Source organism: Papio anubis, chromosome 1 (genome assembly GCF_008728515.1).
Source record: "Papio anubis isolate 15944 chromosome 1, Panubis1.0, whole genome shotgun sequence".
Classification (NCBI taxonomy): Eukaryota; Metazoa; Chordata; class Mammalia; order Primates; family Cercopithecidae; genus Papio; species Papio anubis.
This window is the reverse complement of record NC_044976.1, coordinates 202,505,757-202,520,141: the sequence shown is the minus strand read 5'-3', so window position 1 is coordinate 202,520,141 and position 14,385 is coordinate 202,505,757. Positions and strand designations below refer to the sequence as shown.

At 44.1% G+C, this 14,385-nt stretch overlaps 1 protein-coding gene across 3 annotated transcripts in view; it reads left to right on the top strand.

Moving 5' to 3' along the window:
* Window positions 1-14,385, top strand: part of PCNX2 (pecanex 2) — a 304,697-nt gene that overhangs the window by 264,346 nt on the left and 25,966 nt on the right. For all 3 annotated transcript variants that reach the window (XM_021931429.2, XM_021931434.2, XM_017953734.3), the window contains exons 27-28: window positions 2,337-2,570; window positions 4,717-4,829. In XM_021931429.2, the coding sequence (XP_021787121.2) occupies window positions 2,337-2,570; window positions 4,717-4,829 (347 nt within the window). The remainder of the gene's footprint in view (window positions 1-2,336; window positions 2,571-4,716; window positions 4,830-14,385) is intronic.

The window sequence follows — 14,385 nt, the reverse complement described above, 5'->3', positions numbered from 1 at the left end:
CTCGTGGACATGGGCATCGTTACTCTCTTTTGCTTGCAACTTTGGGCCGACGACTTAAACTGTCTTTAAATGATCCAGCCAGCAAGGAGACAAGAGAAAACCCTCCAGATTCAAAGTTTCTATTTGTGAATATCAGATGTGCACTCTGGTGACCACCACAGACACAACGGGTCTCCTGTCCCCTAATGCCATCCCCGTTCCCTCGCCCCTCTGCCTCAACCTCTCCTGGGCTACTGCTACTGCTGCCACTGCCTGCCTCCCCTCTGAGTCCCACGCTCATCCTGCTTGCTGGGTAGGTAAGTCACAGATGTCAAAGACATGACTGTTTTTCCACCTATACACATATCAACGGGCCAGGCCATGTGCTAAGTTCCTCATATACATTGTCTCATTCTAAACCTCAGCACAGCCATGCAACGTGGACATCATTAGCATGTCTTTCTTTCCCACCTCTGCCTTCAGCTTCCTTGACCTCTTCCTCCATCACTCCCTCTCTTCCTTCCTCCTTATGTCGAAGGCCTCCCTGAGGCTGGGATGGTTATCGCGGGGTGTTACAGAGGATGGGAGAACAGGCACGCCACTGAATTCTAGTTATTATCTGCAGATTTCATTTTTCCACTTCCTCATTTTTGGGACAGGTAGACTGTGGAGTGTAATAGAAGATGTGCCCAAAAGAAGGAAGAGCATAAGCCATGAACCACAGATGAACCTCCCCAAAGTCCAGGCTGTCCTTGGTCCTCACAGCAGAGAGCCTAAGTCATGTGTTTGCAGTTGTTTAGTGGAAATCAAAGACTGTCTGTTCACCTGCTGAAGTCCTAAAAAAAAACCTTGAAACCAGATACCCAAGTAACCTGAGGCCTTGAGCTCTGGGTTTTATTTCCCAGCCAGACGGAGGGAAGAGCCAGAGAGGGAGGGTGGGGGCTCCCCTAGAAAAGGGTTTCTCAGCCCACTCTACTTACAGGTGTCAGTCACTGAAGACTTTGTTTCCATCCACCCAATATTCGTTTTCTGCTTTCTCATTTAAAAAGAATATGTTTTTATAAACAGAGAAGAGCATCAATTAAGCGTTTGTTTATAACAGGAGCACACATCCCTGCCTCCTTGCATCAAACACTGTGAGCCCTCCAGCCCCTCATGATTTCACGATGAGATGTGCAGCCTCGTTCCAGGGGTGCCCCTCAGTCTCAATAGCCCCAAGCACCACCTGCATTTTTCTGTTATAATGGAGCAGCAGAGGCGGTGCGTGCTGGCAGGGACTCCGCAGCAGCACACCCTGATCCAAGCTATCAGGCTTGGATTTTCATTTCCTCTGTCCCATTTCTATTTCTTGAGGCCAGGTGCTAGCCTTTTTGATGGAGGAATTTATTCAAAAACTACAAAATGGCTTTCCACAAAGCTGTTACTCAGAATAATCAAGCCCAAGGGAGGCATTTTCCCCAAGTGGGACTCATAAGTACAGTGTCTGATTAAGAAGGAAACATGGGTTACTTGTGAACATATCACAGATGTCCACTGTCTGGGTGCTCAGGATTAAGTGTGTGAAGGTGACAACAATTTCACATCGTCAATACTTTCCATAAGAACTGTGTTGTTTTGACTGGGCACAGTGGATCACACCTGTAATCCTCGCACTTTGGGAGGCTGAGGCAGGGGTTCAAGACCAGACTGGGCAACAAGACTCTGTCTCTACAAAAATAAAAACTAAAATATTAGCCGGACATGGTGGCTTGTACCCGTAGCCCTAGTTACTCTAGAGGCTGAGGCAGGAGGATTGCTTGAGCTCAGGAGTTCAAGGCTTCAGTGAGCCACGACTGTGCCATTGCACTTCAGCCTGGACATCAGAGAGAGACACTGCTATCTCAAAAAACAAACAAACAAACTGAAAACCCTGTTGTTTTAGTTCATTAAATACTCTTTTGTTAAGGCTCTGGAGGAAGGTCTATCCCAGTCTCTAAGCTGAGTCAGCCTAGTCTAGGACCCACCGAAGCCTACAGCAACCCCAGCAAACGGTGCTTCTGCGTGCTTCTCTCAGAAGGGACGGGGCTGACTGCCATCTTCCTCATCACAGAAATTCTGTTCCGTTCCATTCTGTTAGCATTACGTTCTTCTCACTTTCCTCTCCCCTAAGATAACCCTGAAGAGAGGACATTTTAGAAATGTCTCAGATGAGTTCTGTGCATTACACCCAGCGGAAAATACAAATGACACCACATGTAGGGATTTCATGTCTCTTACTTTCCTGAGGTTGATTTACTTTCTAAGATTAAATTAATAAATAAAATCTTCCTGGCTTTAGAATAGCTGTAAGGGCTCAAAACCTTGCTTTTTCTCTGCAGAGTATAATATACTATATGGTAACGTCTCCCAAACTCCTCTCCTGGATCAAAAATGAGTCACTTCTGAAGTCCCTGCAACCCTTTGCCAAGTGGCATTACATTGAGCGTGACCTTGCAATGTTCAACATTAACATTGATGATGACTACGTCCCGTGTCTCCAGGGGATCACACGAGCTAGCTTCTGCAATGTTTATCTAGAATGGATTCAACACTGCGCACGGAAAACACAAGAGGTAGGTCAGGGAGGTGGGGACTGAGGCATGGACTGTAAGTTTAATAAAGAACAGTGTAATGCCCGTTCTTTCTTATATTCTATGGTAGACTTTTAACATAGAGGATAGAAAAAAAGCACTATTTGGATAATGTTTATTGAAGGTAAGCAAAATTAAATAGGAGAATCAATATGGCATGTCTCCAGTGAAGAACACTTGAAGGTATAGATCCCTTTATGCAGTGCTCAGGGCCAGCGAAGTTTTAAGCCTCTATTATAACTTTTAAACATTTGAAGCTTCTTTGTTTAAAATTACATTTTGGGATTTCCCTACCAAGTCTATCTGTGCTGAAATCGGGGGGATTTACTGAACGTATTGAATCATGGACATGAAAATTCTATTTAGCAATCAGATGGTCCAACTTAACTTCTGTCATCATTATTTTGTGTGTCTGTGCTGTTACTGCTTATGTGCTGAGAACACTTCTGGAAGTGAATCCTGCCTCTTAGAAATATAATCAAGAATTATGACAGTTTACAAAAAGAGGAGAAGGGGACAGGGGAGGAGGAGAAGGGGGAGGGAGCAAATGCAGGGAGCAGGTTTACTTTGCTTCTTAGGATTTGAAAAGCTGAGTCCACGGGTTGTTGTTGGAAAATGGGGATACAAGTTAGAAACAACTTCCTCAGCAGCTGATGCAGTATGTGGCATGTGCTAGAGAGAGTAAACCAAACCACAACGTTAGCCAAGTTCTGTGAATTTCTTATGGGTGATTAAAAACAGGTGGGAGAAGAAGCAGGTGGCAGAACCTGCTTTCTTCAGACCAACCACGAAGAAGGTGTGATAATAATCTTAACTCATGCCAGGCCTCTTTAAGCAGTTGAGATATTCAAAGAATTGATTGATGTTATCGGCGATAGCTCCATAATGGCTCTGTCCATTCCTCAGATGGTTCGTGAAATTATTTTATTTTCCTTGCAAAAGATATTTTGACTTTAAATTTCTCCTGCATCTCCCCACTCTCCCTTTTTTTCTTTTTTAAGCTGACTTTGGACAATTTTTTTTAAAAGACAGAGTCTCACTCTCCCTAGGTTGGAGTGCAGCAGAACGATCATAGCTTATTGCAGCCTCAGACTCCTGAGATCAAGTGATCCTCTTGTGTTAACCTTCCTGGTAGCTGGGACTAGAAGCACATGCCACCATGCCTGGCTAATTTATTATTTTTATGTATTTATTTTTCGAGACGGAGTCTTGCTCTGTTGCTCAGGCTAGAGTGCAGTGGTGCAATCTCAGCTCACTGCAGCCTCTGCCCCACTGTGTTCCAGCGACTCTCCTGCCTCAGCCTCCTGGGTAGCTGGGATTACAGGTGCACACCACCATGCCCGGCTAATTTTTGTATTTGTAGTAGAGGCAGGGTTTGGTTATGTTGGCCAGGCTGGTCTCGAACTCCTGACCTCAGGTGATCTGCCCACCTTGGCCTCCCAAAGTGCTGGGATTACAGGCATGAGCCACTGCACCTGGCCACCTGGCTAATATTTAAAGAATGTTTTATGGAGATGGGGTTTTGCTATGTTGCCCAAGATGGTCTTGAACTCCTGGGCTCAAGTGATCCTCCCATCTTGGCTTCCCAAAGTGCTGGGATTGCAGGTATGAGCCACCATGCCCAAGCTGAAAGATGCCTTTAATTTGGTTGTTGATTGTGGACTTACAGTCAAGCAGTCAACCCACAGGGCTCCTTGTTAGAGAACAGAGGACTGTCCTTCACACTGGATCCAAGTTCTTCTTCTCTCCCTGCTCGACCATGCCTCTCCTTTGCATTGGAGAGTGTTAAGGTGGGCACCCATTTGACTGTAATCACTGCCCATCTTTATGACCTGAAGTGCCATATTTCAAATCCCAGAAAAGCAGGTCATCAGCCCATGTTGTAGGCCCTTTTCTTTCCTAAAATAACTTTTCCACTTTACTTACTTATTTATTTATTTATTTCATGTCCAACCACAGCAGAAACTGCTTCAGGAAGCTGAGCGTTCCGTGTCTGTGAGGTCATCTTAGAGGGGACTGGATGACCACGTGGCTGACTTACAAAGCCACTGTCACTCTACATTTATGAGTCTGTGTTGGTACATATTGGAACCTGTGTGAAAGCTGAGTTAACTTCTTGCTCTTTCAGCCTTCAAAGACCCTGGACAGTGACGAGGACTCTCCCTTGGTGACCCTGTCCTTCGCCCTGTGCACCCTGGGGAGGAGAGCTCTAGGAACGGCCGCTCACAATATGGCCATCAGGTACCTGTGGGGAGAAGTTAGAATCTCTTAGGTACAGGCACCCACTTTTACATGTTTGACAGATTTTGTCAATCATTTTCTTTATTTTGAAGCTGGACTTATTATACTATTTTCAGATAGTTCTTTTCATAATAAATTATGTTGGGCCTGCAAGAACATTTTTTTGATCACTGCTCTTTTGGAGTATTTGATTTGGAAATATCATTCACATGGAAGAGTCAAGACCCAGGGAGTCTGGGTATAGGACCTTCTTTGTTACAGAGGTCCTTGCAGATTTGCTGGGAAGATTCAATGAAATCATGCCTATGAAGTGCCTAGCCCGGTACCTAACAGAGTTGGTGCTCAATCAGTGTTAGTTCCCTTTCCGCTAATTGTCTTCATAAAAGAAAATCCTCACATGTGTGCTCTAGTCCAGACCCTGCTTCACCCTGTCTCCTTGGGGCACTGTTGAATTGGATGCTCCTTCTGTTTTTCAAACCCTTTCTCTATTGGGTCTCTCCCCTCAGTGGGCAAATAGCTCATGTCTGTCTTTTTAAAGAACAAAAACAAAATCGAACTCTGCTGGCTCTCTGGCACCCTGTGTCACTCAGGTGGTGTTGTCCACCAAAGAAACAGTACTCATGCCAAACTGCTCTTAAAATTTCATCAATCAGCTTCAAATCACCCAAATCAGCGGCCACTGCGCAGATGTCCCCTTTTTCAGCACTATGGGCCGTGGTGCTGAACTCTGCCTGCCCACAAGGTGGAATCACCTTGATGAGTGGTTCTCAACCCCACGTGCGCATTACAATCTCCTGTCAGGCTTTTAAATATCCTGATTCCCAGGATATTTAATCAATCTATCAGCACGTCTGTGGGTGGGACCACAAATTCCAAGTTTCAAAAGCTCCCAGGTGATGTCAATGGGCAGCCAAGCTTGAGAACACAAACCTAGGGAGCTTAGAGAAGAAAGGGTGGCTCTACGTAGCCTCTGCCCCATCCCCGGGATGTTTTCTACTTGGACTTGCTTCATTGTGTCTATATTATATTGTTGATGGTGCTCTGCAAAAGGGGTTCTTTTGATACTGACTTGAGTGAGTTTTGTGTCGTTAGGTGGGATTATAAGCTTGTTAAGGGCAAAACCCACCTGTCTATTTGTTTAGCAACCTTCACAGTTCTGGGCTGTCAGGTAACCAAGCCCAGGGAGACTTGTTGACTATGTTTCCGAATGTCCTTCTTGAAAGGGGCAGCTGTGAATCTACACTGGTGGCAAGTTGTTGGGAGGTATCATCAAGTAAGAATTGTGAGTTGATAAAGGGTAAAGTGTTGTGGCTGCCAGTGCTTTCCATTTCCCTCTGGAGGCAGTAGCCTGGAGTCACCAAGAGGGACAGGTAAGAACCGAGGGTAGTTAGAATTTCTGACATCAACTACTCTTTCATCTCCCACGTCTCAGAATTTCATGATCCTTTTTACAGGTGAGAAATGCCAAAAGTCTGACCCTTAAAGTCTCATGTTAATGCCTATTTTAGGCCAATCTCCTGGGGAGGAGCTGGCTGGCCTCCAGTCTCTCCCTGTCCTCTTACCTGACTCAGTCCCACACTGGACTCAGGGCATTCTCTTTGTGGCCATCTGGGACTAAGCTTGATGATTACTGCGGGTCTAGCAGACGACTCCTCTGTGGGCTTCATAAAACATGATGATGTAGCCCCCAAGATCAGGCTCCTCATTAAATGGTAAGCAGAGAACAGTGTTTGAGAAGGGCTTCATAGGATCTTGCACTTAAAATCACAAAATGACTCTTGAGATATTCGTAGCACCTGGGAAAATGATTTTAAAAAGCTCTTTTGTTGGATCAATTTGAAATGTCTTATAAACTTCAAGTTGCAAATATCATTTCATATCTAAGACATTTTCTTTTTTTTTTTTTTTTTTTGAGACGGAGTCTCGCTCTGTCGCCCAGGCTGGAGTGCAATGGCGCGATCTCAGCTCACTGCAAGGTCCGCCTCCCGGGTTCCCGCCATTCTCCTGCCTCAGCCTCCCGAGTAGCTGGGACTACAGGCGCCCACAACCGCGCCCGGCTAATTTTTTGTATTTTTAGTAGAGACGGGGTTTCACCGTGGTCTCGATCTCCTGACCTTGTGATCCGCCCGCCTCGGCCTCCCAAAGTGCTGGGGTTACAGGCGTGAGCCACCGCGCCCGGCCATATCTAAGACATTTTCAAAGGCTTTTTCAGTCTTGTTCTTTGTGTAACTTGTTCAGATATTCCTGATCCAGGCGGTTCTTGTTTGGTCCGCTTTATTTCTTTTTCTTTAATTAAACGCCATGCTTACCAGCTGCTTTTTTAAACTTTGTTTTGATGGGACTTCCTTTGTTTCAGATAGTTTCTCATACTCGATGTCAACTCTACTTGCTGCAGATATGGTGATGAGGTAACTCTGGGGAGAATCCTCTTAGTATTCTAGGGAAACACTTGGTTATTTGGGTCTGGTTCACTTCACTGAGTTCACTTCACTGGTTCACTTTCACATAGAAAGATCCTCCAAGACACTTTCCTTTCAGTTTTTTTTGCTTACAAAAGACAACTTCTTTTACATCCCACCCTAAGCCCATGGTCTGCAGTCATGAAGTTCTAACCTGGTTGGATGTGCCTGGGGTTCGGGGTGGAGGATGCAGTGGGAGGGGAGGTTGGAGCCTGGCAGGGCCCCACCGCTCTTCAACCAACAGCTGGGATTTCTATTTAATCTGCTAGGGTGCCATAAATAGTTTGACTTGAAAAAAATAGTCTCCAGAGCTCAAACAAATTTTACGTGTAATTTTTATAGATACTGTTTAGGGAAAAACTCTCAAACCATGTTTTTCCTCTCTTCTCACACAAAAACAACAACACTCATCAACACAGAAGACTTCTGTGGCCCCAAAATATATGGGATTTCTCCCTGCAAGCAAGCAGCTCTGCACACTAGCTGGGTGCCCTCCAGTTCACTTCTGACACTGACCAGAGCTGGTGTCAGATCCCACAGGTTGAAGGTTGAGGCCCACAAGTCTGGGCCACCCGAACTTCTGACCGACTGGCTTCTACGTGAGGGGTCCCACAATTCCCTCTTTGGGGTCAATTAGTTTGCTAGAGCAGCTCACAGAATCCAGGGAAACACATTTACTGGTTTATTATGAAGGATATTTTAAAGGATACAAATAAACAGCCAGATGAAGAGATGCATAGGGCCAGGTCTGAAAGGGTCTTGAGCACAGGAGCTTCCATCCCTGTGAAGTTGGGGTGCGCCACTCTCCAGGCAGGTGGATGAATTCTTCTTCACCTTCCTATCTGCCTGCACGTGTTCACTCTGTAGAAGCCCCTGGAACTGTGCGTCCTTTGGGCCTGTTATGGAGCGTCATTGGTTGTCCATGACTGAAACTTGGACAGCTGTGCAGAAATATGATTGGGCACAAAGGGCTTTACCTAAACCCAGCAAGGCCGGTCTGCTCAGATTCTTCTGGGCCTCTCTGTGCATCATTCTTTTCTCCAGAATATGGGACAGGGCCCTTTCTGGAATGAGGGTCTTATGACCCACTGTCAGATTCGAGTCTTGCCTTGGCCAGGTAAAAGGAGAACAAGAGATCACAGAGAGAGATTCTGTTTCACGAGGCCTGCTTCTAAGGCTGGAAGTGCCCCCGCATTATAACAAAGGACTATAACAAGAGTTGTGGGAGTTGTAAGCCTGGAACTGTGGATGAAAACCTATCTATCTATCAAATCATAATATCATAAATAATAATCAAATAATAAAAATTTAATATATTTAATATTTAAATACAATAAAATCATTATATATATGTAAAATCATAATATCATAGATACACTCAAATTGCTCTGCTTTCCAAAAAAGCTGTTCCAACGTGCACTTTTGACAATAGTGTTTTGCCATGTGCTCACTAATGCTGGGCATTCCATTGCTTTGGATTTTTCTAGTCTCTAGGTAAATGTGTGCAATGGTGCCAAACCCCATTTTCAATGCTAAAATATTAGACTCATTCCCATTCATGTCCAGATTGTGCTGTGATAGACAGAATAATGGCCTCCAAGGATGCCCATGTCCTAATCCCTGAAACCTGTGAGTAGGAGTAAGAAATGATATCTTGTTCTTATTTGAACTTACATTTCTATTAACAGTAAGGAATAAGAATCTTTCCTCATGTTTATTGGTCATTTATATTTGGTATCTCATCATTAATTAATTAGTAAAAATTATCACTGACTTGAAGTACCACTTTTGCTAGATACTGCATCCCCGTACATAAATGGAGTACTTCTGGGTTTGCTTCTGCTAAAGTGCTCAATTTGTCTGTTCTTACAATGATGCCATACTGTTTGGTTTACTGGAGTGATACATTGTTCTGACATCTGATAAGCCAAGTCCTCCTGTCTTTACTTTCTTCTTGTCTTTTATACTTTTCTGTTGGCATGCTAGTCTTGCTCATTTTCTCTTCAAGGTAAAGTTTTAGAATTTCCATTGGAATTTTGATGGAGATTGTATTTAATACACAGATTAATTTCAGAAAACAAAATGAGCATTATTTAATAATGTGGTGTATCTTTCTGATTGCTCAGTTTTAAAACTCCTTTGGTAAAATTTTATCATTTTTGGAGATTTGTAATTTCTTAATGAGGTTATTTCTAAGTATTTTACAGTTTTGTTGTGATTGTGAACAGAACCATTTCTTCTCTCACATTTTCCAATTGGTTACTTCTAGTGTCCAGGAAGTTATTTTTTAAGATTTATCCCATTCTGAGCACTTCTACTGAACTCTGTTATTAACGTAATAATATTTCAATTAATTATCTGATTTTCTGGTGGAAAGAAAAACATCTAAAAATGGTGACAGTTTGACTCTTTTTCTTTTCAAGGTTTATAACTCCATTCTTTTTCTTAGTGGACTGGCTGAGGCCCCCAGCACCACTTTGCAGTTTGGCATCTGATGCTGCACTGCTGCTATAACAAGTTACAACACACTTGGTGGCTTAAAGCAGTATGCATTCAGTATATTTCAGTCTCAGAGGTCAGGGGTCCTAAATGGATTTCAGCAGACTACAGTCATGGTGTCTTCAAGACTGTGGAGCTTCCATCCCCTCCAGAAGGAGGCTCTGAGGGGAAAATCCGTTCCTTTTCTAGAGGCTGCTTACATCCCTATGGCCCCTTTCATCTTCAAAGCCAGCAGTGTTGCATCCTGAAATCTCTCTGACTTGAACACAGGGTTCTGCCTTCCTCGTTCGCATCCTTATGATTACATTGGACCCACCCAGATACTCTCTTCATTTTAAGATCCTCAATTTAATCACATCTACAGAATTCCTTTTGCCTTGTAAGGTAACCTACTCACAGGTTTCAGGGATTAGGACATGGGCATCCCTGGGGGCCATTATTCTGCCTACCGCAGCATCCTTGGCCTAATCCAGACATTAATGGGAATGAGCCTAATATTTGAGCATTGAAAATGGGGTTTGGCACCATTGCGCACATTTACCTGTGTAACAAACCTGCACATCCTGCACATATACCATGGAACTTAAAATTAAAATTAATTTTTAAAATGGAGTTTGGTTTAGGTTTCTATGAAACCACTGTTATGAAGGCAGGGAGTTTCTTTCTTTTCCTAGCTTGCTAAAGCTTTATCAAGAAAGGATGTTGAAGCCGAGTGCGGTGGCTCACGCCTGTAATCCCAGCACTTTGGGAGACTGAGGCAGGCGGATCACCTGAGGTCGGGAGTTCAAGACCAGCCTGACCAACATGGTGAAACCCTGTCTCTACTAAAAATACAAAAAATAGCCATGCCTGGTGGCCAGCGCCTTAGTCCCAGCTACATGGGAGGCTGAGGCAGAAGAATTGCTTGAACCTGGGAGGTGGAGGTTGCAGTGAGCCAAGATCGCGCCACTGCACTCCAGCCTGGGCGACAGAGTGAGACTCTGTCTCAAAAAAAAAAAAAAGGATGTTGAATTTGTAATTTGTATAGAATTGGGGGCCATAATTCAGATGATATTATTATTCTCCTTTAATCTATTAATGTTGTGTTACATTAGTAGATTTCCTCATGTTGAAACACCCTTACAATTCCAAGATAAATTCTACTTGGTCATATTACTGTTTTTATACAATGATGGATTCAATGTGCTAATCTTTTTTTTTTTTTTTTTTTTTTTTTTTTTTGGGTTCTCTCTTTTTCCCCCAAATTGGAGTTCCGTGGGGCGGTTTCCCCCCCCTTCAAGCTCCGCTGGGTTCACACCATTCTCCTGCCTCAGCCTCCCATGTAGCTGGGAATACAGGCGCCCACCACCGCGCCCAACTAATTTTTGTATTTTTAGCAGAGACAAGGTTTCACCATGTTAGCCAGGATGGTCTCGAACTCCTGACCTGGTGATCCGCCTGTCTTGGCCTCCAAAAGTGCTGGGATTACAGGTGTGAGCCACTGCACCCAGCCTCAATGTGCTAATCTTTTACTTAGTATGATTATATTCAAGTGCAAAGTAAGAATGGCTCATAATTGTGTATGTTTGCATAGTGCTCTATGGTTGTATAATTTTTAAATGGGGAGTATGTCCTTAGATGTACTGTAGGAGACGCAACAAGTCATTCTTACATAGTTAGTGCTAAAGGACATCAGGTGATGGTGAACGCTGGCTTCCCTGGTAGGTCTTAAAGATACACTTCACTTGACCGATTTGTTGGAGGAAATGTCTTGACTTTATAAAAGTGACATACATTTGATGGGTAGTCCTGAAGAAAGAAAAATATATGCATGCAAAATTAGGGAAGATGAGTAAATTCAAAATCATCTTAAATGAGATGCCAAATACAAGTGAGCAACAGACTACCTTTATCTAAATTGTCTTTAAATAAAATATTGATATGTTATGGAGATGGAATGGGTTCATATGGATGTGACAAGAAAACACTTATTTTTTTAGATTTAAGGTTTGAAACTTACCTTCTTGGAAAACTGTGTCTCCCACTGAAGAAATCCATCCAGATATAATGAGATGTTTTAGTAGGAAGTCAAAATAGTTTCAGTGACCACAGCGGCTATGAGATGGTTGGATTACTGTCTTCAAATACATGAAAGGCGATGAGGCGGATTCTAGCTGATGCTCCATCAATAGAGGTTAGGAGAAGATGGCTGCATTTTACAGAAGCAACAGGTTTGTTTGTAAAAAAAAATTTACTGACTCAGAGTAGAGTAAGCTTCTAAGAGGATAGAAAATTTAAGGCACATTTGATCTTGAAAAGTGATAGGGAAACAAGCCAAACCGAAGTGTGCTCTGCCAAGCCCTGGCATGCTGCCTTGTGGCAGGAGGTCACTGTTGTGGTCTGAGGTCACTCCATCTACCATCTACACACTCCTCCCACCCACAGCGTGCTGAGGAAATATTCTCTTCAGAAATCTAGGACATCATCTCAACTTCTCCTCCTGAACTTCCACTGGAGATGAGGCCTCACACTGGGGCCAGCTGTCATGTCACAGTGGATGATCTTGTAAAGGAAATTAAGGTCCATTTGCCAGACTAAGGAAACTCAGAAATCAGAATCCGATAAAGTAAACAGGATGCAAGATCTGACCTAGGAGATTAAAATCATGTTATCAGCTAAAATCACAATCTTGGAACATGAGAAAAATATCCAAGTTTAAAGCATAGGGGGAAGAAATGATAGCCTACAAAGGAGCAGAAGTTTCTGGAACCTTAAATTCCAATGCAGTGTGGCAAGGCCCCTCCCACCCCGGCCTGGCGTATGGGCTTTCCTCCAGGTTCCAGCTCCCTGCTTCTCTGAAATGTCTTGGCATCTTTAGGAGACCGCAGGTTCTCTGGTCCCGTGACTCCAAACCTCAGAATCACCGAGGGAGCTTGATCAGAATACAGACCCCAAACTCCATCACAAACCAGTGACATGGACTCTCTACATCTTGGATTTGGAAATCTGTGATTTTGAACAAGCTGCCGAGTGATTGATTCTTCTATAGCCCGCCCAGCCCTGGTCATCAGACCGGGCTTATGAAGGATTTTGCACCAGACAATAGTAGTTGGTCTGCTTGATGTGGAGCCTCCGAGCAGAGAACTATTGCTGCTAAAACATCATGAGGTGAAACATACTTTAAAAATATATTTTTAATTAAATTTTGCATTTTTGTTATTTCTCTTTTGTTAATTATTATTTCACACTTAACGATTTATTTGAAGCAATATCACCAATATCACTGAAATCCTTTAGCCAACATAATTTATTTCCAGTGATTATATGAGATTCTGCAATTCAAACGTGCTTAGTTTGAAGCCACGGTGGCCTGGATATTGACTGCTGAAATATACTAGTTCAGGGGTGAAAATAACAATAACAGTATCAGTGAACACTTACAGCGGTGCCCACTAGGTACTGGGCAGAGTGCTAATGCGAGTTAGGAGAGTTAATGCATTTCGTCTTCTCTGAAAGCATGAAAGAGGATGAGATAGGTATTATTGGCTCGATTTCACAGCTGGGATATCTGAAGCACAGAGAAGTGATTTGTGCGGGTCTCACCACAGAGTCATGCCCAGACTCCAGAGTCCTCGCTCCTACTGGCCACACTGTCCCGCTGTCCACAACATCTCCCAGCAGTTAATCTCCATCTGCTCTGCAGGAACACACCACACTCCCCCCAGCTCTGCATGGACACTTCCCTGGGGTGGCGCAGCTGCTCCAGGGCATCCACCTTCTCACCTACGCATGCTTCCTTGTGGACCTGTCCTGTGCTGGGTTGCGATGCTGAGAGCTGCTGACGGCGCCTGCTGCAGGAGTCATGGCTCTGATGCTCAGTGTGGCCTGAGCTCAGGGATGCTTCACCCCTGGGATGGCATCTTGCCCTTTCCTGCCAGCCCAGTGCCTTTCCCATAGGAGGTACTGCCACTGTGCACCCTCCATAGCCAGCTGACTTGGACACATTTACTGAGTCATTGAGGACACAGGCTTTGATCCCATAGGACAAAGTGAATGCTGGACACTGGGGTGTATTTGGAATTGTCCCACCCCCTCACCAACAGGCACCCATTGTCCGCAGACCCCACTTGTGCACTGGGTCACCCATGGAAAGAAATTCCTAGCAAGACCCTCACCAGGTCTCTAAATATGCCTGGCAGTAATTGATCATATGAGTGAACACAGAAAGAAATTGATGATAATGAGGGCAAGAGACAAGTATCAGAGCCAAGATTTAAGCTTCAGTTTGGAGCTCCTGGCTCCCATCCCTCCAACCCTGTAGGCCCATATGCTGCCTCTCAGTGCAGCACCTGAACTCTAGAGGAAGTGAAGCACCTTGGAGCTATTTGGGGGACATCACGTGTTCTTTACCGAGTGTTCTTTCTGAATGTTCTTTACCAGGTAGAAGAGAGCTGGGATCCCAATCAGAGGTGGTCCTGATTTTAGAGCCAATGGAGTAACTTCCTGGATAAAGAGTTTATGAACGCAGTATTAACACACTCTCAATTCAGGGTCTGTGCAGAGTATACACACCAATTAGGGGGGTGAGATGGGGATGAGTTCAAGAACTATACTCACAG